Source organism: Oryctolagus cuniculus, chromosome 7 (genome assembly GCF_051225735.1).
Source record: "Oryctolagus cuniculus isolate XC-2025 breed Fujian yellow rabbit chromosome 7, ASM5122573v1, whole genome shotgun sequence".
Classification (NCBI taxonomy): domain Eukaryota; kingdom Metazoa; phylum Chordata; class Mammalia; order Lagomorpha; family Leporidae; genus Oryctolagus; species Oryctolagus cuniculus.
In genome coordinates, this window is record NC_142873.1 from 40883390 (window position 1) to 40908850 (window position 25461).

The 25461-nt window shown below is 37.8% G+C and overlaps 1 protein-coding gene across 1 annotated transcript in view; it reads left to right on the forward strand.

Moving 5' to 3' along the window:
- SPTA1 (spectrin alpha, erythrocytic 1) overlaps positions 1-21721 on the forward strand; it is a 79671-nt gene extending 57950 nt beyond the window's left edge. Inside the window, exons 39-52 of the mRNA XM_051858483.3 lie at positions 257-389; positions 4798-4896; positions 5574-5736; positions 8220-8296; positions 10195-10404; positions 14232-14528; positions 15401-15513; positions 16794-16811; positions 17270-17321; positions 18429-18616; positions 19509-19562; positions 19939-20085; positions 20572-20716; positions 21208-21721. Of these exons, the coding sequence (XP_051714443.3) occupies positions 257-389; positions 4798-4896; positions 5574-5736; positions 8220-8296; positions 10195-10404; positions 14232-14528; positions 15401-15513; positions 16794-16811; positions 17270-17321; positions 18429-18616; positions 19509-19562; positions 19939-20085; positions 20572-20716; positions 21208-21336 (1825 nt within the window). The 3' untranslated portion in view covers positions 21337-21721. The remainder of the gene's footprint in view (positions 1-256; positions 390-4797; positions 4897-5573; positions 5737-8219; positions 8297-10194; positions 10405-14231; positions 14529-15400; positions 15514-16793; positions 16812-17269; positions 17322-18428; positions 18617-19508; positions 19563-19938; positions 20086-20571; positions 20717-21207) is intronic.
- The last annotated feature ends 3740 nt before the right edge of the window (positions 21722-25461 follow it).

Sequence of the window (25461 nt, forward strand, 5' to 3'; positions counted from 1 at the left end):
TTCTCTTCCACCAACAAAATTTCTTAAAGAGAGATGATACCAGAAATCAAACTTCTAGGAGAGGTGTGTCCTCCATTTCACAGGAGATCTGCAAGCTGACCAAAAGGCATATATCAGATACTTCTGTGTCCTGGTTTAACTGTGTTGCCTTTTGAGAATAAGCTGGTCTACTTTGTAGAGATTGTGCTATTGTTCTAGATACCCACTGCTTACCATTTCCTTCATATCGTTATGGGTGCTTACCACCTTGTTACAGAGGACTTCGTTTGAAGGAGTCACTAGAATACTTGCAATTCATGGAGAATGCTGAAGAAGAGGAAGCTTGGATCAGTGAAAAGGAAGCTATGGTTGCCCGAGGGGATTCTGGAGACACATTGGCTGCTACTCAGGTGAGGAACAGGCAGCATGGGTCAGTTTTCTTTCATTTTTATCTTTCCTGACATAGTCAGTGTTTTCACCTGTACAATTGGAACCTTACTCTTTGTTGGAAAAGGAGAAGAGGGAACTACAGGTAGTTCTCCCAATATTAAACATGAAAAATCAGGGTGCAAAAATGTGACTTATCCAAGGTCATGGACATAATCAGATGTGAAGGCAAAACTCAAATTTTAATCCCATGATCTGTTATCTATCAAAGACATCCTGAATAAAGGTCTTTCCTTATAAATTAGATTTTTTACAGGTTATAAGTTTTCTGTAGATTCCCTCAATTCCTGATGTTATAATGATTTGGGAAATACCTCATATCTTTTGAGATGAAGTAGTTTCTTATATGGATATTTTGTTTGATTAATTCCTTATAAGATAAATAGTTTGCAAGTATTAAATCACATTCTAAAGGGTGTTGTTTGTCTCAGAGAGCTTTGAAATTTATTTTTAGATGTGTTACTTGTGCTTTTTGTGTCATATTCATGCAATCATTATCAAGATCAATGTCATGAAATCTTTTCCTTCTATTATTTTTCAGGAGTTTTGTAGTTCAGGTATTACATTTAGGTCTTTAATCTGTTTTGAGTTATTTGGGGGCATGATATAAGATAATGAAGTGTTCAATTTCATTCTCTTTAAGTTAGGATTCAATTTTCTGAGCAATTTTGTTAAACAGACAAATGTGGCACCCTTGTCATACATTGACTGATTAAAAATGTGTGGCTGTATCTCTAGGCTATATATTCTGTTTCACTGACCTACATCTGGCTTTGTGTCAGTACCATACTCTTTTGATTATTGAAGTTTTGTGATATAGTTTGAAGCCAGGAAGTGTGATCCTTCTAGCTTTGTTCTTACTTCTCAAGATTATTTCATTGCATGTGGTCTTTTTGAGTTCTGTAAGAATTTTGTAATTGATTTTTCTATTTCTGTAAAAATATTATTTGATTTTGACAGAGATTGTATGAAATCTGTAGATTACTTTAAGCAGTCTTGAATTTTAAAAATATTGTCTTTTAAGCCATAGATGGTATGTTTATTTGTTTTTATCTTCTTTAATTTCTTTCATCAAAGTTATGTGGTTTTTAGTGTACAAAAGTTTTTACCTTCTTGGTGAAAATTATTTTTAAATATTTTACTTTTGAAACAATTACAAAAGGAATTGTTTTCTTAATTTATTTTTCAGATAGTCCATTGTTAGTATATTGACATTCAGCTGATTACTATCTATTGATTTTTTTAAAGATTTATTTATTTATTTGAAAGTCAGAGTTGCAGAGCAGGAGAGGCAGAGGCAGAGATAGAGAGAGGGAGAAAGAGAGAGAGAGAAAGAGAAAGAGAAAATCTTTCATCCACTGGTTCATTCCCCAAATGGCCCCAACAGCATTGAGCAGGCCAAGCAGAAGCCAGGAGCCAGGAGCTTCATCTGGGTCTCCTGCATGAGTGCAGGGGCCCAAGGACTTGGGCCGTCCTCCAATGCTTTCCCAGGTACTTTTTTTTTTTTTTTTTTGACAGGCAGAGTTAGACAATGAGAGAGAGAGACACACACAGAGAAAGATCTTCCGTTGGTTCACCCCCCAAATGGCCGCCATGGCCGGCACTGCACCAAACTGAAGCCAGGAGCCAGGTGCTTCTCCTGGTCTCCCATGTGGGTGCAGGGCCCAAGGACCTGGGCCATCCTCCACTGCCTCCCCAGGCCACAGCAGAGAGCTGGACTGGAAGAGGAGCAAGCAGAACAGAATCCAGCGCCCCAACTGGGACTAGAATCTGGGGTACTGGCACCACAGGCGAAGGATTAGCCAAGTGAGCCTCGGCGCCAGCCTTCCCAGGTACTTTTTCAGGGAGGTGGATCAAAAGTGGAGCACCCAGGACTGGAAGTGACGCCCACATAGGATGCCGGCGCTGCAGATGGCTACTTTACCTGCTACAGCATAGCACTGACTACCTTATGTGTTGTTTTTGCCTGCACGTTTGCTGATTGGTTTGTTACTTCCAACTTTTTTTTAAATGAAATCTTTAGGGTTTCCTATATGTAAGATCATGTAATTTGCAGGCAGACCATTTTACTTCTTCTCTTCTGATTGAGATGTCTTTTATTTCTTTCTTTCCTAACTGCTCTGGTTAGGACTTTCAGTACTACACTGAATGTAAATAGAAAGAATGGGTACATTTTCCTTCTTCTGATCTTAGAGGAAAAGTGTTCAGTTTTTCAGTACTGATCGTAGTTGTGGGCTTTTCATAAACAGTTTAATCATGTTGCACAGTATCCTTCTATTACTAGTTTGCTGAATATTCTTACCATGAAAGGTACTGAATTTTTCTGATTCTTTTTTCTTATTCATCAAGAGTGTCATGTGATTTTTGTCTTTCATTCTGTCAGTGTGGTAAATCACATTAATTGATTTGCATACATGGAGTCATCCTTGTATCCCAAGGATACATCCCAGTTGCTCTTTTAGTTGCTGTTGGATTCAGTTTGCTGATATTACATTAAGGATTTTTGCATTTATATTCATTAGGAATATTAGAGTGCATTTTTCTTTTTGCATGGTGTTTTTATCTGATTTAGGTCTAACAATAATGTTGGCCTCATGAAAAGTGCATGGAAATGTGCCTTCCTCTTCAGACTTTTGAAAGAGTTTGAGGATTGGCATTAATTCATGAATATTTAATCAAATTCACTAATGAAGTCATCTGGTCCTGGGCTATTATTTGTTGAAATACATTTTTTTTTAAATTTCTAATTCAGTCTCCATGCTAGTTTAGGTCTTTTCTTACTTTATGATTTGTTCTTGATAGGTTGTATGTTTATAGGGCTTCCTCTATTTCCTCTTGATTATCCAGTTTGTTGTTCTATAATTATTCATCACAGTTTCTTGTGATTCTTTTGTTTCTGATACACTGGTGTTAATGTATCTTATTTTATTATTAGAATTATTATTTGGAAATTATTATTTGGAAATAAGATGTGAAGATGTTAAAGAGACTTTATTGCATATAGTATACATACATAAGATGTGACTAATTCAAAAATCCAATATCATGAAGTGGGTCAGTTTTCTAATCTACATTTGTTGTTTCTGCAAAAATGAAATATAATATAATCATAATATAGTGTAGCTCCTCTTGTTTTAAATATCTGAATTCCTAAGAACATCATATATTAATTCCTAAGAACATAATACAATTCTTAAAGTTGTATCTACAAACTATATTGAGTCTGTTAACTAATTAAAAATTAACAATTTAAAAATTCCCAAGAATATCATATATTCTTTGCATATGATGATTTTGTTATTATTTTTTAAAAAATATTTATTTATTTATTTGAAAGTCAGAGTAACAGACAGAAGGGGACGGACAGAAAAAGAGATCTTCCATTTGCTGGTTCACTTACTAGATAGCCACAAAGGCCATGGCTAGGCCAGGCCAAAGCCAGGAGCCAGGAGCTTCACCTTGGTTTCCCACATTGGTGACAGGGTCCAAGTACTTGGACCAGCCTCACTGCTTTTCTCAGGCCATTAGCATGGAGCTGGATCAGAAGTGGAACAACTGAGACACGATCCAGCACCTGTATTTGATGCTGGTGTCGCCTTAACCTGCTATACCATAATGCTGACTTCTCATATGAAGATTTTGAAATGTACATGAATCAGAAGTTATGTTTCTTCCTTTAGCTTGTATTATTCTGTTGTGTTAAAAACAACAACAACAACAACCACAATCAAAAAAAAAAGTGTAACTTTACAGAAATAGGGAACCAAAGAGTCATCAGCAGTATTGGTGATGGTTGTGTTGGTGGTAGTGGTGGTGAGGGCTGTTATAGAGATTTTGTAGGAAAAGAACTTTAGAAGATGTAAGTCCTGATCTTCATGCTCCATTCTCACTTCTCTCACAATTCTGCCAGTTGTGCAAACATCATGTTTCCAAAAAGCAGTCAAAAGCAGAGAGAGTTTGAATGGCTATTCGAAGACAATGCTCCATTCTTGCCCACTGTCTTTCTCTGGCGTTAGGGTCAGTCTTGGTGAGGGGTGTTCTTGATACTTGTTTCTTAGAACTTATATCTATCTAAATATGGAGAAATCACCTTGATCAACCCTCATTTCAAAATCTGGAAAATGTAAAGTCACAAGTTTGAAAGTGTCACTTGTATTCCTTTTACTCTTTTCTCCCCCAGTAAATTTGCACTCTTTTTTAAGTGAAAAGTTTTGGGAGGGGAATTCAATGGCGTTGTTCCAGAGGATGGGAACATTCCCCTGGCTTAACAATTTAGCAGAACCAACCATGGTAATCAGCATCATGAACCTGAATGTGAGTGAAGTTAGATTTTCCAGCCTCAGAAGTTAATTCTCCTTGATTCTTGTGCAGAGCTTGTTAAAGAAACATGAAACTTTGGATAACGACTTTGCTGTCCATGAGACACGAGTGCAAAATGTGTGTGCACAAGGAGAAGACATCCTGAGTAAGGTAAGTTTGTTCAGGAATTCCAGTTCAAACTTTGAGTTTTAAACTGGGATTGGCTGAAATACAGCATTATGAGTACTACATAAATCATAAGATGCCTTTTAGTGTTGTTACTATTATTCTTAGCAAATAATGATTTAAAAATGATGTTTTCTGGAAATTATTTTTTTCAGGTTCTTGCAAGGATACCTTCTATTTTTCCTTACATCATTTGTTGACACTTCTGCTTTCCTGTGTAGAACATGATGGTTATAAGGATTGTATCAGGGGTTTTGACCATAGAGTATTATATGGATCTGAAGAAATTTCTTTAACCCTCTAGGGAGGCAAACCACATTAAGGCATCTGTATAATTTGAGGGTCATTTTTCTGTTAAATGCTATTTTTACAAAGCCTAGTTGATCTAAGTGCTATATGGAGACCCCTAGACATAGGGAACTCCACATCTTTTAAAAGTTTATAGTTATCAACATAGCGAAATCATCCAAATGCAGGAATGGAAAGAACCTTCTGGAGCATGAATGGATAATAGGATAATTATCCTTGACCTAGAGACTAGTTATATATTTGGAATGAGAGAGGTGAAAGTTTTCAATGTTATTAAAGAATTCACATTTCAAGCCCTAGAGACTCATCAGTGTATCTGTCTCTCTCCTTCTCCCTTCACCTTGATGCTACAGGAGGAAAGTCAGAATAAGGAGAAGATTTCTGCCAAGATAGTGGCTCTGAAAGAAAAGACCCCTTCTCTGGCCAAGGCAATAGCTACTTGGAAGCTGCAACTAGAAGATGATTATGCCTTTCAACAGTTTAACTGGAAAGCTGATGTGGTAGAATCTTGGATAGGTATGATGGGCCAGGGCCCTGGTACCCTTGGGTTTAAGAAATGTTATAGCTATTTGAAAGCTGCAACTGGAAGATGATTGTGCCTTTCAACACTTTAACTGGAAAGCCAATATGATAGAATCCTGGATAGGTATGAATAGTCAGGGTCCAAGGTTTAAGAAATATTAGTAGAGGTGAGCATGTGGGACACCTGCATCTCATAACAGAGTGTCTGGGTTTGAGTCCTGGCTTTACTCCTGAGACCAGCTTTGACTGATTCATGCCCTGGGAGGTGGCAGATGATGTCAGACATTCATGTGGGAGGCCTGGGTTGGGTTCCAGGCTCTGCACATTGCCCTGACTGTTGCAGGCATTTGAGTAGTGAACCTGACATCAGAATTTGGGGTGCCATACGATATCACCCTATGCTTATTAATAAATTCCCAATCTTAATAAGCCCAATGTGGGTTCCTTCCTATTATTCAGAGAAAAATTCTGAATACCGGCATAAATGAATGAGGCAGCATGGTGCATTTTAAGCTTTTATTCAGTGCAAAAGATGCATAGGAGAGTGAGGGCATTGTCTATAGGAGAGAGATAAATCTGGGTTCATACTGAGTACCAGGAACCAGCCACATGGAGGAGCATCTAAGCCAGGAAGCATGGGGTAGGTGGCCTGAAGGCAATGCACCCTGGAGGCACAGGGGCCAGCAAGCCCAATACTGGCAAGAGGCCAAGGAACGGAAGGATGGACACACCGTGTGCCAGGCTTTTAAGCCACTTTGAAAGGGGAGTGGTTAATTAACCTGGTTAGTTGGTGGGTGCTCAGGTGCAGCCAGGTAGGGGCATGAGGTCACACAGGGGCGTGGTGAAGGGGTGGTCTTCCAGCTCACAAACCTAATCAATTTTAACTTGTATGCCTGCCTGTATCAAACCCATAGATGAATTCTCCTCCCTCTTCCTCTTTCTCTCTCTTGCCATCTCCCTCTTTGTCTCCATCTTCCTCCCTGCTCTCTCAAGTAAATAATGTTAGGAAGAGTTGCAGATTGGTGCCTCCTCACACGGAGCACCGAAATGGTAGGAAAAGAGACAGTGTACGAAATCATAGCCAAACCAAATTTATCCAGAGAAAATAAATTTGTGAGGTGGGTGACCAACTGCCCACATTCACATTGATGAAACATGCAGCAAAAGGCCCGGACCCCCAGAGGCCAGGGATTGGGGTGGGGGAGGGGGACATCAGGTAGAGGTGAATTCCTGGAACTGCTCTTTCCAGTGTTCCAGCAGAGCAGCTGGTCTTTCAGGTGGCCTTGGGGGAAGGGTGTGAAGGCAATAGGGTGTGAGACCCAATTGAGATTCCAGGGCAAGAAATACATTCCAATGTTATCTATCTTTTGGGCAATGAGCAAGAATGCCTGAGACTTATGTCTTTGTTCCATCAAATAAAATACACAAATAAGAACCTAAAAAATCTTGATAAGTCTCATTTATAGAACAGTCTCTGGGACTTTTTCTTTTACCATGGAAAAGGTGGTGATCTCTTCACCACCCATTCTTGTCCTTTCTGGACACAATTGCACTTACATGTGAGCACACACAGACATAAACATGCTGATGGAATAACTAAATATCATACTTCCAAAGAATGCATTTTATTTGGAATTGGTGATTTTGTTTGAGATATTTGTCAGGATCTCCCCCTCTGGGAACTGGCCAGGTTGCCGCGAAGGAAGAGTCGAGGAGACTGAGGAAGGTCAAGCTAAACACTTTATTGATACTCTAGGCGACGAGGAAGAGAAATCACTCAAGCCTACTCCTGCAGGCACTAGGCACTACAGACCAGGAGCTTCTCCCCGCGGACACTAGGCACTACGGACCGGGGAGAGAGGCTGAGCAACCTCTGGTTTACAGCATCTGAGGGTCCCCTTATATACAGTTTCTAGAGGCTAGCCTCGCCCACATTCCGACCTCCCACGGTCCTGTAGTCATGGCAATGACAGTTTGTGGTTAGGCCATCCAGTTAGGCCCTCCTTTTTCAAATCTTACCAGCTAGGGTGGTTCCCTTTCTACTTTTCTTTTAAGCTGCACTACTGCACAGTTATTTTCTTTCAAATGGCACTACAGTTACTTTATTTCAAACAGTGCTACAATTACTTTCTCCATGAATGGTTCCCTAACAATATTAAGAATTGGTAGGGCTATGACAAAACATTCTAGGAAATAAACTGTGTTTTTGATTTACTTGTATTTTATGTCTAACATGCCATTTTGCATTTTTTATGAGACATTCAAAAATTCCCTTGTCCCCAGACCTGTTTTAGTCAGTTGTGTCCTGCATCCATCTAGAAAAGCAGCCCGTTGTTCCCTCCTGTTTCTCTATCCCAGTGAGTCCCATACTTGGAGAATTTGGAGTCTTTTCTTTTGTGAATATCCCTTTTCTCTTTACCAGGGCTTATATAAGACCATCTGTCTTTCTCTTCTTACTAATTATCTTTCCATTTTAGCTGAGAAGGAAACAAGCCTGAAGACCAATGGCAATGGTACAGACCTCTCTGCCTTCCTCACTCTCCTTGCAAAGCAGGTAAGGGCAGACTACAGAGCAGAAACATGTCATGGAGGCCTAAAACACACATCACACAGAAGTGCAGTCCTCCAGGATTATTCCATTTCTTTCTTTTTAAAAAAAAAATTATTTATTTATTTGAAAGGCAAAGTTATAGAGAGGCAGAGAGAGGTCTTCCATCTGCTGGTTCACCACCCCCCAAATGGCCACAATAGCCAGAGGCTGGGCAGATCCGAAGCCAGGAGCCAGGAGCTTCTTCCAGGTCTCCCACACAGGTGCAGGGGCCCAAGGACTTGGACCATCTTCTACTGCTTTCCCAGATCACAGCAGAGAGCTGGATAGGAAGCGAAGCAGCAGGGACTCAAACTGGCACCAATATGGGATGCCGGCACTGCCGGCGGCGGTTCTACATGCTACACCACAATGCTGGCCCCTATATCATTTCTTAGTTGTGTAATTTTTTTGTCTTTATCATTTGTAATATTATTCCAATGATATTTCCTGATTCAATAATGTGTTTTTTCCTCCCTCAGTTGCCTTGCTGCTATATTTTTATCATTTGTTATAGAAACAAATTCTAGCTTTTAAATGTTTCTCTTTATTTGTATGTTCTATTCCATCAACATTTTTTAATCTGAATATTTTTCTTTGTAATTAATTCAGTGCAGATTTTTAAAAATTTCTCAAGATGGATCAATGATCAAAATTGTAGTCATTCTTTTTTTTCTAATATACTAATTTACATAATTAATTTCCCTCTAAGAAAAAGCTTTAGCAACATCTCATTAAATTTATGTTATTTTGAAAATCATCTCATGAAAATGTTTCTGTCACTTCTATTTTAAATTTGTTTTCAATTATTGGTTATTTGGTATTGCATTATTTAATTTCTAAACACTTTGAAATTTTCTTAGTTATGTTTTTGTATTTATATCTAGTTTAATCTAGTTTATTTGAAATTTGTTTTTGTTTGTTTATACTTTCATCCAGCTGTCAAAGTAGTTAAAAAAAATGGGAGAATTGGCCCAATATATGCCACTCTGTTAAAATTGAAAGAGAAGCTTACTGAATTTTATGAATTTGATATCAGCATTTCCTTTTTTAATCCACTCTATATTTACAGGACATATTCACCATAATATTCAACAAGTAAAAAGTAGGAAGACCGCAGTTCCGCAGAAGTATAAATAAAGGCTAAAAATGACAATCATATCCCAAAGTAACCATTTCATTCCTACACATTTTTCTGTATTCTATATTAACTGCCACATATAAGAGAAAATATATGGTATTTGTCTTTTTGACACTGGCTTATTTCACAATCCAGATATTCAACTGATGACTGAGTAAAGAAAATGTAATGTGGTATATATATATATATATATATATACACTATAGAATACTACTCAGTCATAAGAGAGAAAGAAATCCTATCTTTTGCAACAAAATGAATTCAACTGATATCACATTAATGTAAAAATGATTTGTATTATGCATTCCTGCAGGAGGGTGTTTGCTAGTTTGTGCCAAAGTCCCTAATACTGCACTGCTACTACTTATGGCACAAAATGCATTGGATGATTTAAAAAATAGTCTTGGAAAGGATATGGGCTGTAGAAAGGATTTGGTTCTGATGGGGATATTTTGGATCATCACATTCTACTCAAATATTTGCTTCATATTATTTTTAGAGCTAACCTAACATTTAATTATACAACACACACACCCTAGAAGTTACATATAATTCCAACCTTGAGTGTTCATTTAAGTCTCTAAGTTCTATCACCGTTTTCTTGTTCATCATTCTAACTCTTCATTAGCTGTTACCTTCTCCATGATAAAAATCAGGTAGAACACAGGTGCCCTTGGAATGTGCACTATTTTCTTGTCCTAGCCTCTCTGTTTGTCTTTCTCAGGACACACTGGATGCCAGTCTACAGAGCTTTCAGCAAGAGAGACTTTCTGAGATCACTGACCTGAAGGACCAACTGGTGTCTGCTGAACACAGCCAGAGCAAAGCCATTGAGGAGCGCCATGCTGCTCTGCTGAGGCGCTGGGAACAATTGCTGGAAGCGTCTGCTGCCCACAGGCAAAGATTACTAGAGAAGCAGCTGCCTCTACAGAAGGTAAAAAAAAAAAAAAAAAAAAAAAAAAAGGAGGCATAATCAGGCTCTATTTTCTATAAATTAGCCATGAAATAAAGAAATAGATATTGGTAATGCTGTTTGGATAATCCACAGCTATTTTAGTACACTGAAAAGGATCAGGGAGACCATATAATTGACCAAGATGTAGCTCATTTTTTGTATATTGGTAGTAACTTTATATATTTTTGTGTATGTACACACACGTATTGTTCAGTTACACACCTGACTTGAGATGGACTCCAAATACATGAAGTGCAAGAGTTGGGTGAGACAGAGGGTGGGAAGTCTCTGTGTATGGTAAAACTGAATCTTGCAGGAAGTAATCAAGATTGCTCTTCTATTTTTCTCTAAGTTAAATAAAAAGAACAATGGGCAAGTCATAAAATATGCTCTCAATTTTATTGACCTTTCCTAGATGAGAGACCTTGTATGTGTCACTTAACATCAGTATTTCCTCCACTTAGGAAATAAGATAGATTACCATCTCCTGAATTTCTTTCTCACTAGTATTTAGAGAAATAACAGATCTTGAAATTCAGTACCAGGATTGGGCATTGTGTTGCCTGGGGTAAGCCACCTCGTGGGATGCCCATATCCCATGCCATCAATGCTGGTTAAAGTCTTGGCTCCTCTGCTTCCAATCTTGCTTTCTGCTCGTGCACCTGGGAAGGTAGTAGATGGTGGCCCAAGTATTTGGGTCCTTGCCACCCACATGGGAGATCTGGATGGAGTTCTGGGCTTTTGTCTTCAGACTGGCCCTGCCCTAGCTTTTGCAAGCATTTGGACAATGAATCAGTAGATAGAAAATTGCCATCTTTCTCTCTCTCCCCCCTTCTCTGTCTTTCCAATAAATATTTTTTTAAAAAATTGAAAATAATAATTATTATTGCTATTACTTTCCATATAAATACAAGTGATTCAAATATTCTTTTCAGTAGATGCTGCTAAGGCAATGAATGTTGAATAGAGGTAATTAATATTAAGTTTATTTTTGGTAAAATATATTTTAATCCATTTTTTTAACAGGCAGAGTGGACAGTAAGAGAGAGAGACAGAAAGGTCTTCCTTTGTCGTTGGTTCACCCTGCAATGGCCACCGCGGCCAGCATGCTGCGGCCGGCCCACTGCACTGATCCAAAGGCAGGAGCCAGGTGCTTCTCCTGGTCTCCCATGGGGTGCAGGGCCCAAGCACTTGAGCCATCCTCCACTGCACTTCCCTGGCCACAGCAGAGAGCTGGCCTGGAAGAGGGGCAACTGGGACAGAATCCAGTGCCCCGACCGGGACTAGAACCTGGTGTGCCTGCGCCGCTAGGCGGAGGATTAGCCTATTGAGCCATGGCGCTGGCTTAATCCATTTTTATAATATATATTTTCCATAAAATTTTTGAAGAATCCTTATATTTCAATGATAAGAAGAAGTCAGAATAGTCAGTGAAATATTAGTGGGCCATAAGAAGCAATGTATTCAATAACAAATTATGATAGGGATTTGATATCAGAAAACAAACAAGTAAAAATCAATCTAGACCCTTAGTTAATTTTTACTTCATTGAAAAACATAGGACCTGAAGAAATCAATTATAAATGAAAAATTAAATGGGCAACTTTACACATAAATATGCACATATACATAAATATACATAGGCAGCTACTTCACATTTTTGTTCTACTTTGCTTAATTTTCTTTTTTGAAGATTTATTTATTTATTTGAAAGTTGGAGTTACACAGAGAGAAGAAGAGGCAGAGAGAGAAAGAGAGAGAGAGGTCCTCCATCCGATGGTTCACTCCCCAATTGGCTGCAATGGCCAGAGTTGCGCTGATCCGAAACCAGGAGTCAGGAGCTTCCTCCGAGTCTCCCATGTGGTTGCAGGGGCCCAAGGACTCGGGCCATCCTCCACCGCTTTCCCAGACCATACCAGACAGCTGAGTTGGAAGCAGAGCAGCTGGGTCTCGAACCAGTGCCCATATGGGATACCTGCACTTCAGGCCATGGTGTTAACCCACTGTGCCATAGTGCTGGCCCCTGCTTAATTTTCAAACTACAAGTTTTTAAACTTATATTCTGATTATAAAACATTTAGTCAATTTATAATATAGTAAAAATGATATGAAATGCTTTATATATTTTCATACCCTTTCTGTGTAGAGAATGTTAAAATTTTCTCTGTATCACTCTATTTTAGCATAGAGATTGCTGAAATGAGTACAAGGTAGGATCAGTCAGTTTTCCTCCCTCTAACTCCCTTGTTTCAGAATGAAAAATTAATTTTCATAGTTTTTTCCAGATGAATGTTTTCAGATGCATGATCCTCCACCCAATATCTATGATAAATTTTACATATAAAACTATTTTGGTCACCTGCTGTTTGGAATAATCCATGCTATTGTTCTCATTCAGTAATATGAACAATTCACTGGCATTCAGACAATGTACACAATTCCAGATAGCAGCAAAGAGATATATAAATTTATATCTAGGATGTATGTTAGAGAGTAGAAAATAGGTGTAAGGGCTGGTTTGAAAACTTATGGCCAGGGTGGTGTATGAGTAAAGTCACTTCCTGTGACAGCAACATCTCATATGAGTGTCTGCTCCAGATCTTGCTGCTCCATTTCCCATCCAGTTTCCTGCTAATATACCTGGGAAAGCATCTGATGATGACCCAAGTGCTTGGGCCCCATACACATGTGGGAGATCCAAGACACTCTGGGGAAAAAAAAAAAAAAAAACTAAATGAAAGATCTCTGCAAGTGAGATCCCAGTGGAAAGAACAGGTCTTCAAAGAAGGAGGTACCTTTCTCTGAAGGGAGGAGAGAACTTCCACTTTGACCATGGCCTTGTCTAAATATGATCAGAGTCGGTGAACTCAGGGGGCTTCCATAGCCTTGGCAGCTCATGACAAGAGCCTAGGGTGATTACTGATGCCATAAACAAGAGTGTCAATTTGTTAAGTCAACAACAGGAGTCACTGTGCACTTACTCCTCATGTAGGATCTTTGTCCTTAGTGTGCTGTACATTGAGATTTAATGCTATAACTAGTATTCAAACAGTATTTTTCACTTCATGTTTCTGTGTGGGAGCAAACTGTTGAAATCTTTACTTAATGTATGCTAAACTGATCTTCTGTATATAAAGAGAATCGAAAATGAATCTTGATGTGAATGGAAGGGGAGAGGGAGTGGGAAAGGGGAGGGTTGCGGGTTGGAGGGACGTTATGGGGGGGAAGCCATTGTAATCCATATTCTGTACTTTGGAAATTTATATTCATTAAATAAAAGTTAAAAAAAGGCAAATAGGAAAATTACTTAGTATAGTCAAAGATGTCAGTGGGATATAGTATGCAGAAGCTTGGAGGACAAAAAAGTGAGTAAAGCATACAACAGATTTGCTTGTTTGTTTATTCAATTATTTTCCATTAATTGCATGATAACCACATGCCAGGTAGAACTGGAGCACAAACTTCAAATAAGAAGCCACGCAACTGGAAATTACTCTTGCCATTCTTGAAATTTTATATCTGAAATTACTTTAAAAGTCATTCAAAGTCCCCATTTGTAAATGGTGGAAAACGTGACCAATTTCACACAAGAGAAAATGCCATGACTAGGACTTGAACCTCTAACATAAACACACATCTACAGATCTTCTGCTCCCCAATGACTTTAGTTCTGCCCTTTTGGACTTCTGGCCCTGAAATTATTTGAAAATAGTCATTGTTTTCACTCTCAGTCTTCTCTTCTGTTGAGGGTTTTTTTTTTTTTTTTAATCAGGAAAGACAAAGTTGTCTTTATTTTTTTCCTGCAGGCTGAAGAGCTATTTATGGAATTTGCACACAAGGCTTCAGCTTTTAACAACTGGTGTGAGAATGCTGAGGAGGATCTGTCAGAACCTGTGCACTGTGTCTCTTTGAATGAAATTCGACAGCTGAAGAAGGATCATGAGGATTTCTTGGCCTCTTTAGCTGGAGCTCAAGCAGAATTCAATCATCTGGTAGAACTGGACCAGCAAATTAAGGCTTTAAATGTGCCTACTAGCCCTTATACCTGGCTTACAGTGGAGGTGCTGGAAAAGATCTGGAAGCACCTTCCTGACATCATCAAGGTAAGTTGGGGCACAACAGAGACTTCCTTCAGCCATAGTGAGTGTTCATTATCCAAGGTGAGAGATGTTTGACCTTCAGCCATAGTGAATGTGACTACTTAGTTCATTATCCGAGGTGAGAGATGTTTGACATAAACAGAGAAAGACAGAGACTATTAATAATTATGTTGAGACAGCAATAATGAACCAGACTTGCTTCAGAAGTTGGGAAATATGTTCTCATGCTTCTGGGTACTGAACAATGATCTGGAGAAAGCTAGCAGAAACTTTAAGAGGTGGCTTAGTAACAAATCATGAAAAGTTCATGAGGCTTGTGTGTGTGTGTATGTGTGTATGTGTGTGTGCATGTGTGTGTGTGTGTATGTGTGTGTGTGCTCATAGCTTCATATTTCCCCCCTTTGTGTATTTTATACACACCTTCAAAAACGCCATTTTAATGTGTTTATTTTTAATCTTTGTCTATAGTCACTGAAATTATGAGAAGTAATTTTTAAGTTTAGCCAAGAAAACAATCACTATACTCTCACTCTTTTTAGATGACAAGTCTTATTACTACCTTTTCTTTTAAGACTTGCTTTATGTTCATTTAAATTAAATATCACTACTCCTCTCAAAGAAAACTATTGAGAATAGGGGATATTTACCTTTGTTACTAGCTTACTTGTTACTGGGCTTGATCTTAAATACCCTTCTAAGTTTTTATTGGAAGTGATAATGAGCCATTCACATTTTGGAGGTGAGAATTGGTGGCCTAGAAGAAACCTAAGTGCATAAGCATATGGAAGGTGACAGCAAGTCTAGAAAAAAAGATTCTTGTGTAGCAAAGAAAGGCTTTCAAACTGAATCCCTCTATCTGTGGTTTGGGGTTTTAGGAACGGGAGCAGGAGCTGCAAAAGGAAGAAGAAAGACAGGTCAAGAATTTTGAGATGTGCCAAGAGTTTGAACAGAATGCCAGTGCCTTTCTTCAGTGGATCCTGGAGACCAGGTGCACTGTTATATCTCCAAACCTATGACTCTTATGTCACACATACCATTTGATGTAGGAGTGAAACATGTGTCTGAAGGGGAGATAAAACACTTTAATAGAACAAACTGTGTCCTAAAATCACCACATTGAGTCTGTGCATTTGGAATTGACTAATGTCTGAAACAATCCTTGCAAAAATTAAGAAATAAGAATTTTATCCTGCTGCCTACAGTGTACACTTCTGCTTTTTATCCTTGATAGTATCACCTTTCTTCCTGTTGCCTGTAATTACTGACCAAATAACAACAACCCTGTAAGTTTACAGGCCACATTGCATTTTACAAATAACTTCCATATCCATTAAATCACTTAACTTTGAGAGCAACCTTGAGAAGTATATAGAGCAGATCTTATTGCATATGTTTCCAAATGTGGAATGGAATTTAAGTAGATAAATTAACTTGTTGAAGGTCATATATTTTGTATTTGTTGGCACAATCAGAAACAGCTCTTGCTGTGAACATCAAATAGGAAGTTATTATGCTGCCTGCTTACTACAGCTGTAATGATAATCAAGTGTGATAATATATGCCGATTGCATTTATTAAATGTACAGTGTTCTCTACATGACGATAGCATTTGTCAGATACTCTGGGGTAAATGACCTGGAAAAAGAACAGATGGAGAAAATGTAATATGTTAGTATAAATGACCAAAGTTTATAGTCTATATCCACCAGCAGGTGAATCAAAATTGTGCTGTGAGGCTTAAAGTACTCACTTACAGAATCCATATATACAAGCAAACTTCAAAATGTTGGTGGGAAATTGAATTAAAATAAAAGTTTATTTTGATGCTAAAATTTTACATTCATGATTGCTGTTTCATAATGTGCATTTCCCTGAGCTTTTAGAAGACCCCCACATATGTATGGATTTTTAAAAATTTTTCCTTTTAATTCTATCTTCAATGAACTTTTTGAAGTATGCTGGTATATTGTTCCTACATACTCACTGATGTGGATGAATCAGACAATAACCAAAAAAAAAAGTGCCCATGTCTGAAAAGCATATCCCTTGCTCTATACTCTGTCCTCAAGCAGGCAGCTTCAAAGACCATTCTGAGATTCTCAGAATAGAAAACATTTTGGAAAGAGATGGTGGACAGATTTGTGATTATCACTACAAAGGATTTAGAATGTTTCATGTGTCTAAGGAAATAATATTGTTGGAGTAATCCATACTAATATGATTTTCCTTTTCTCTCTTCCAATTCCTGTTCCGGGCCTCCACTTCCAGAGCTTATTTTCTGGATGGGTCAGTAGTTTATGTTATCATGTTTGTTTTATTATGTTATATTATGTTAGTCATAAGAAATTTGTATTTCCTCATGATCTAATGGTGCTTTAGTAAGACTATGGATAAAGGAGGAGTTCATTGTGATTTCATTCTTCTCCTAGACTATACGAGATAGAGTCTGAGCTACATTGCATGAGTGTGTACTTGAGAATAGAAAAATAGAAGGGATATGTGGGAGGCTTCTCCTAGTCAGAGCAGGACTGAGTCAGGACTCACTTCTCTCTCGCCAATCTGGCAAGGTTGCTGATAGGGTGGTTTGGTTATAAAAATTTGGCTTTGAGAAACTTCTGATTATAGAGTCCCTACATGCTAGGAGAAGCAGAAGCAGACAAGTATAGGGACTTTAAGTCGATATGTCTGTATGAAATACTGACTTATAATCTTATAAATAATGTTTTCATTTGGTTCTTAATTAGATCTTTGCTAAAAGACACAGGAACTCTGGAATCCCAGTTGGAAGCAAATAAGGTAAGTATTATTTGTTCACTAACTAAGGCTATTTCCAGAATTATAAATACAGCAAGAAAAAAACAGTTAAAGGGAACCCTGGTGACTTATGTAAGTACCACCTCAAGTGCAAAGCTATGGCTGTAGTGCAAGACCTGCCATCAGTTTGCATTCCACCTATAATGCAACTGTTTTGTGGTTATGGATCTCAGTTTGCTTAAATCTCTGAAATTCAACTTCTGTATATAAACGATGGAGTTAATAATACCTACATTCTAAAGTTACATAATGATTAAATAAAGAAGCAAGTGTAAAACCTGTTAGTCTATAACCTGTAACACTGACAAATCTGTTATTTGATATGGTATGATGAGGAAATTGAATCTAGATAATCTTCCCACAGTCAAGTGTAACAGTAGGCCACAATATGTTTTTCAACCCTGATTTAATTATTGTCTCCCCCAGCAAAAAATTAAATTAAATTTCTCCCTAATGATGTCAAGTAGACATGATGTGTGGAGATCTGCAAGCCTTGTAACAGGGAAGACATTTTCATCACCATCCATACCATCATTAGAACCAATGTGCTCCTTCTTGTCTTGGGGAACAGCATCCCTTCATTAAGAAAGCACGGATAAAATGCAGAAATTTGAGATATATTGTGCACCTATGACAGGGGCAGTCTCTACACGTCTGCCCAAACTGATGAAGGAGGTCCAAGAGTGAGCCCTTGGGAGCTTAAATGAGCCTGAGACCTCAGCCACAATCAATAGTGCATGTAATTCACAATGATGATCATGGAGAGCTGATAATGTATGAATCCTGGAAATCTGACTCTTCTTTATCCATCATATCTAAATACTAACTCTTCATATTACATAATGTAATTACATAATTACATAATATTACATAATACTGGAATAGCGGGAGTCATCTCACTGTGACTTCCCACTATAAGTGAGAATTACATGTATGGCTTTTTTGAGTAGTTCATTTTTTCACTGAAAACAGAAGAGCCTTGAAAAATAATTGAAAAGGGGTATTTAAGGGAAACCCACATGCATCAACCTCTGCTCACAATTCCATGTTTGAGATAGGTGATTATTTGTCTTCTTTGTTTTTTTCCAGAGGAAACAGAAAGAGATCCAGGCAATGAAGCGCCAGCTGACAAAGATTGAGGATCTAGGGGACAATTTGGAAGAGGCGCTAATCCTTGACATCAAATATAGCACCATTGGACTGGCACAACAGTGGGACCAACTGCACCAGCTTGGGATGCGGATGCAACACAACCTAGAACAACAGATACAAGCCAAGTATGGAGAAACTAAGATGAGAGCAGGGAAGAGTGAAAGTGGCATTAGGTGTCAGGAGCTTAGCTAAGGGCTATAGCCGGGGCGCCAGATAAGAGCTGCTTCAGAGATAGTACACTTGCCTCTCCAGGACCTGTGTTCTCTCTCTTTACTCTACTACATTATGTCTCCATCTCTTTAGGCTGAAGTCTAACAGAAAATAAATGACAGTATCCCCACACTCTTGGGTTTGTTGATCCTTTTCTGAATAACTAAATCCTGCATCTCTTTCTTAGAGTACCTTCACTGTTTTATGTGATATCTCAGAAGGCAACTCCTTTGGTAAAATCCCATGCAATACACAATGTCTAGAATGAAAGAAATATTCAAAATGTGGTCTAAAAGAATGGAAATTCATATCTTTCTGGATTAATTATATCAAAGTAGTGTTAGAGGTCAACAGTTTTTAAAAAAGCAACACTTTTCTATAAATCAAGGATTGGCAAACTACCTATAAAGGCCATAGCAATAAATGATGCAGACATTGTGAATCATTAACTTATATTGTAGCTTTTTAGCTCTACCCTCTGGTATTGTACTGAAAAAGCAGCCATAGAAATATCTTAAGTGAATGAACACGACATCTAACAGTAAGACATTATGGACAATGAAATGTAAATTTCATGTAATTTTCATCCATATAGAATATAAAAATCATGTTTGAATCCTGGAGTTTGCAAAAACAGATGGCAGGATGGATTTGGCCCATGGAGCATAGTTTGCCAACCACTGAATTTGAGACTCACCATTGTCCATAAAAATTTTCTCTCTCTCCTCTCTCTCTCTCTCTTTCTCTCTCATATCTTTTTCTATTATTTTATTTTTGGGGTTAATTCATAGTTTTTTTTCCTTTCAGAGACACCATAGGTGTGAGTGAGGAGACACTGAAGGAGTTTAGTACAACCTATAAGTGAGTATAAACTCATAGCTGATTGTTCATTGTTTTCTAGATTATTCAGAATGAGTCTACAAATCACTAATATTCTTCTCCCTTTGTGTGGCTTGGCACAATCCTAACTGAAGCTCCAGATCTGCTAATTAGCTTCAGTCATGACTCTCAATATATGTATGAGATTCCTGACCTTTAAAAATTACACCTCTCTCATGCTTAATGTTTTGTGCTTTTTCTTCAATCATTAGGTTAAAAACAAGAACAGAGATACAGATAGGCTCTCTACTCAGTTCTCTGACAATTAATAAAGCTCTAGGTGATGCAAAGAAAACCTTTTGCTTTTTGTTTAAATCTGATTCTCTATGGAGCTTGATGAATTATTTTCATTCTTCAGACACTTTGATGAGAATTTGACTGGGCGATTAACTCACAAAGAATTCCGGTCCTGCCTGAGAGGACTCAATTACTACTTACCCATGGTGGAAGAGGATGAACCTGAGCCCAAGTTTGAGAAGTTCCTGGATGCTGTGGATCCAGGGAGGTAAGAGGAGGTCCAAGGACCAGACTTGTATGTGAGTTCTAAGGGAAGTATGGATGATTCATAGGTCAACACATGAGGATGGGACTATTTGTTGTGTGCTTGTAGGAGTGTGACTGAGTCATAGAGGAATCAAGTTATAATGGAGACTAAATCCTGCTAATACCAAGGACCAAAGATCACAAAATTTTTAAGTGCCTGGGGATAGCTGCTGATCAGATATTCTAAAACCTTATGGATAATGAAGCTGAAGGATACATTTGGAAATAGAATCTGGAGCTTAGAGATCAATGCTTATTTGGCTACTAGAAATTGAGAGAGTATAGCATCAAATGGAGAGATGAGCCATTGTCTGAAGCAACTTAATTAAAAGAACTCTTGCACATTTTAGTTTACTTCAGTCTCTGGGACACTAACTAGGCTGAGAGAGGGACCTCTCTTTTGTCTCTGTCTTGATAAGGCAGAGCTCCTGATGTGTTTTTCCCACAGGAAGGGATACGTCTCTCTGGAAGACTATACATCATTCCTGATTGACAAGGAATCAGAGAACATAAAGTCCAGTGATGAAATAGAGAACGCTTTCCATGCCCTGGCAGAAGGCAAAGCCTATATTACCAAAGATGACATGAAGCAGGTCAGTTTCCAGTCACTTCCTACCCAGTGTTATCATCCTAATCTAGGCTTTGTTGGCCTCAGGCTTGGTTGCCTACTTTGAAGACACCCACTCACCAGCTCACCCATTTTTGCCATCAGACCTTCTTTTGAGCAAGATATCATTTTCTTTAGTCACCATTTCAAAAAAATTATGGTGGTTCTCTACTTTCTGTCAGTCCAAAACTTCTGACTCATTTTTAAGGTAATTTCTTATCCTTTCTATATAATAAGACAACATTAGGGAATGAGATAAATGAAATAGTTGAAGTGAATGAATTCTCAAAGCAAGAATGGAGTTGAAAAGTTGCTCTTTATTAGAAATCCTACATTTTTGAGAAAAAAAGTATGAAAGGAACATGACTCGATTCTCCTTTAAAAGACTGTTTAACCTTCTGAGTTTAGAGCATACAGTATCCCAAGGAACCAGCTATTTTGAATTTCTATATTTTTTTTAATCTTTATGTTTTTCAGGCCCTAACTCCAGAACAAGTGTCATTTTGTACCATACATATGCAGCAATATATGGACCCGCAGGGTCGAAGCCATCCTGCTGGTTATGACTATGTTGGCTTCACCAATTCCTACTTTGGCAACTCATAAACAGCTCTTGGTTCATCATAAAAATTCTTGGCGTGATGGGAAATATTGGGGAATATAAGGGACAGGGAAGTGGGGAGGGTAAAAAGATGGTTGTGCTTGTGTTTTGTGTGTGTGTGTGTGTGTGTGTGACAGTTACTGCACTACCTTAAACAAATTTCAAGTTTAAGAGCCATAAGGGGTTAATAGAGGTAGAGGAATGGAATTTGTGGGTTATCTTATGTGCAGCTTGTTACTCTGAACAGATGCCAAGGCCCCTATAATTAATTATTGTATTCTGCATATCTTCATCATTTGGTTTTGTTTTGATAATAGAATAATATATTTCTATAAAAATAAAAGTATTTCTTTTAGTAAGGCAAAAATAAATAAAATATTTCTGATCTAAGTGAATGTGCATATTTTTGAGAACTGGATTTTTATCTAAATATGAACATCTGATTTTGGTGTTTGGCATAGTGAATTAAACCAGTGCTTAAGATGCCTGTATCCTATACCTGAGTGCCTTGGTTTGAGCCCTGGCTCCACTATCCCTTCCTACATCCTCCTAGTGTGCTTCCCTGGAAGCAGCAGATGACGGCTCAGGTACTTGCTTTCCTGCTACCCATCTGGAAGATTTGGGTTGATTCCAGGCTGCTGGCTTTGGCCTGGATCAGTCCTGACTGTTGTGTAATTTGGAGGACAAACCAGTGGACAGGATATCTCTCATTGTCTGTCTCTTTTTAACTTTGAAATAAAATAAATGAATAAAAAATCTGAACAGTTAACTGTGCTATAAAGAAGGACGATGATAGAATAGACAAATAAAACCTATGATTATTAAAGACAAATTCTTATTAGTTTTGGAAGTGTTTTAATTCTTACATTTGAAAATGAAGATACTTGATATTCTGGAGAATGTAATAATTTATTTTATAATATTGAACCACATGAAGATCAGCATAACACCTATTTTCTAAACATGTCCCCTAACATATTTCACCATTTTTGCTTTTTAAAAGTAACCTCGGCCGGCACCGTGGCTCACTAGGCTAATCTTCCGCCTGTGGCGCCGATACTCAGGGTTCTAGTCTCAGTTGGGGCGCCGGTTCTGTCCTGGTTGCTCCTCTTCCAGTCCAGCTCTCTGCTGTGGCCTGAGAGTGCAGTGGAGGATGGCCCAAGTGCTTGGACCCTGCACCCCATGGGAGACCAGGAGGAAGCACCTGGCTCCTGGCTTCAGATTGGTGCAGCACGCCAGCTGTAGTGACCATTTGGGGGATGAGCCAACGGAAGGAAGACCTTTCTCTCTGTCTCTCTCTCTCACTGTCTAACTCTACCTGTCAAAAAAAAAAAAAAAAAAGTAACCTCATGCTTCCAGAATGACAAAATTCCAATATGGCATGACTTCCTCCTTTCCTCTAAATCTCTGAATTTCCTCTTAAGTGTTAATATGATACAAAGAACATTCCTTTTGATTTACTTTCATCTCCCACTGAAATAGGAGTCAGTTGAATTGTTTATAACATTAAGAATTAAGAAAAAAAAACAAGAGGTGGTGCTGTCTCCAAGAATTTTCAGGCCAGGTTTGATCTGAATAGGTTTGAATGCCAATACTCTGACCCACCTCATAAAATGTAACAGTGTCATTTGCCATCAAGAATTCTTAAGTAATTCCTTTGCCTTATGTAAAACTGCTTGTATATTATACAATCTAGGAATTTTGCCACTAGGTTACCATATTAATATTAATTCCTTTTTCTCTGCCTGGAAATTACACTTCCTTAGTCTAGGGACAAATTCACTCACAGATGTACTTAAGCAAATTTTGGTTAAAACTAAAGTTATCTTTATTACTAAGAATTTGTAACTATTTCATTGATTTTTGTGTAAACAAATGCCAAGGAATATAACCACCAAAAAGTATTTTGCAAATGAATGTTCACAAATCTCTTAATTGTCTTATTATAAGTTACCAAAAATGTTTAAAGATAGAAAAATAATATAATCCAATAGGCCATCAGATTGTGTCAGGCATTTGGTCTGTGGTGAAGACTCTCATGTCCAATATCAGAATGCCTGGGTTCAATACCCACCTCAAGCTCTTGGCCAACTTCCTGCTAATGCAGACCCTGGGAGGTAATGGTAATGAATCAAGAAATTGTATTTCTATTGCCTATACAAGTTAGTTCCTAACTCCTGGATTCAGCCTGCCCCAATCTTGCCTGCTCTGGATATTGGGGAAGTAAACCAATGGATGAATGCTTGCTCTCCCCCCACCTTTCTTTCTCTCTCCTCTCTCTCTGACATTAAAATAAATTAAAAAATTCAAAATTATTTAGTATCAATATCACACTTGCCATATTTGGAAAATACAAAAATAGTAAAACAAGACCAAAAAAAAAGAAAGAAAGAAAAACAAGTCCAGAACACAAAGGCATAAGTGGTTCTATTACCTGTTCCCACTCCAACCCTACCAAGTCTTTTCAAAGTCCAAATAACATATTTAGGTATGGAATGGGTGTAAAAAATTTTATAGCAAAGGACAATTAACATCTCCTTATAAAAAAGATTGAGTAATATAAAGGCTAGAATGGCAGTATTTATCTGAAGAAGCAATGAAATTACTATAACAAGAGAAATTACCAGTGCTGCATTCAGCACCTTCTGAAATCACACTCTGACGGCCCATGCTCTCCAACAGGACATGGTGATCTCATAGCGCACATAATGTAGTAGGGGGTTATGAATATTCAATGGATAATACATAACAAGTAGAACTTAAATCACATTTTCTTTTAACCTCTTTCTTAATATTCTCTCTCATCTTTTTACTTGAAATTGGAACTTTTATTCTTGCTGAATGTCTTCTTTACAATTACAGATTGGACACTGCCCCTGAGTCCCAGTATTATGGCTGCATCCCTGATTTTTGTTGTCCATGATTCCTGCTTCTTGTTTGCTTCTCATAGTTCTTCTGCTTCTAAGAGAACACTCTGTATTATCTCTGATTTCATCTGATTCTATAGCTACTTATAGCCTGATATATTTTCCCATAGTTAATCCTCTTGATCTCTGGGATCTAGATATACCCCTTTCTTTTCCATTCAGACACATACCAGGTGAAAGAACTTTATTTATTTATTTTTTTGTCCAGCTATATCATGAAACATAAGGTACTTTTTCTTCTGGTATGTAAGTAAACAAATTATTCTAGCTCAAACTTAGCATATCAGCTTGATATTGTCACATCAGTTCAGTTTTTCTATAGTGAGCTTAAATTTTATTTTTGATATAACAGGAAAATTGTGTAAGTATATATTTTCATGTTTGTAAAGCACTATTTTTCAAATAAGCATTTTTTGATATTTGCTTAAGTTGTATTCTATTATAGTCCAGTATAGTTTTCTTTTGAAAATGTGTCAGTTACTCAGTGAAAAACATTTCAAATATTTTAAAAACTAAAGCTAAATTATAGTGTGTAAGACAACAACTTCGGTGATAAAACTATAAAGAATAGAAGGAAAATGGTATGAAAATCAACTTAGAGGTTAATTTTAGGATTGGGATGGAACCCGTTGCAGGCTTCTGAGGTAACTGGCAGTTATTTTTCTTTACTGAAATGATAATTAATTTGATATTAACTTGATAGCACTCTATTAAGATATGCAGTTTTTTGTATGTTATATTTTACAATTAAAATTGTTAAAAACAAGCTTTAAAAAGAAATATAATATGTTAGACACTGCTGGCTCTGGTTCTGGCTTCGAACATCAGCATGGCAAAAAATAGGGTACCTTAAGGTGACAGTGTTTGGAAACTATAAATAATAATAGGTGTTCATGGTGAATTCCTAGTATGTAAGCTGACTGTGTTCTGAAGACTTTATATTAATGTTTATCAAAAGCCCCATCAAATAGACACTCTTTTCATTCTACCCTACAATTGAGAAAATGGAGGAACTGATACCCTGGCTATATATGTAACAACTGGCAGCACTTGGCGTTTAACTCAACACATTTGACTTCAGAGACTCTGGTAGTACCTGGGTCTTTCAGGAGACTGTGAATTGAGGATATGTAATCACATTCAAATCAGGAGACTTCTGAATAAAGAGTGTGTCCTTTGTAAGCATACAGTCAAATCTTTATT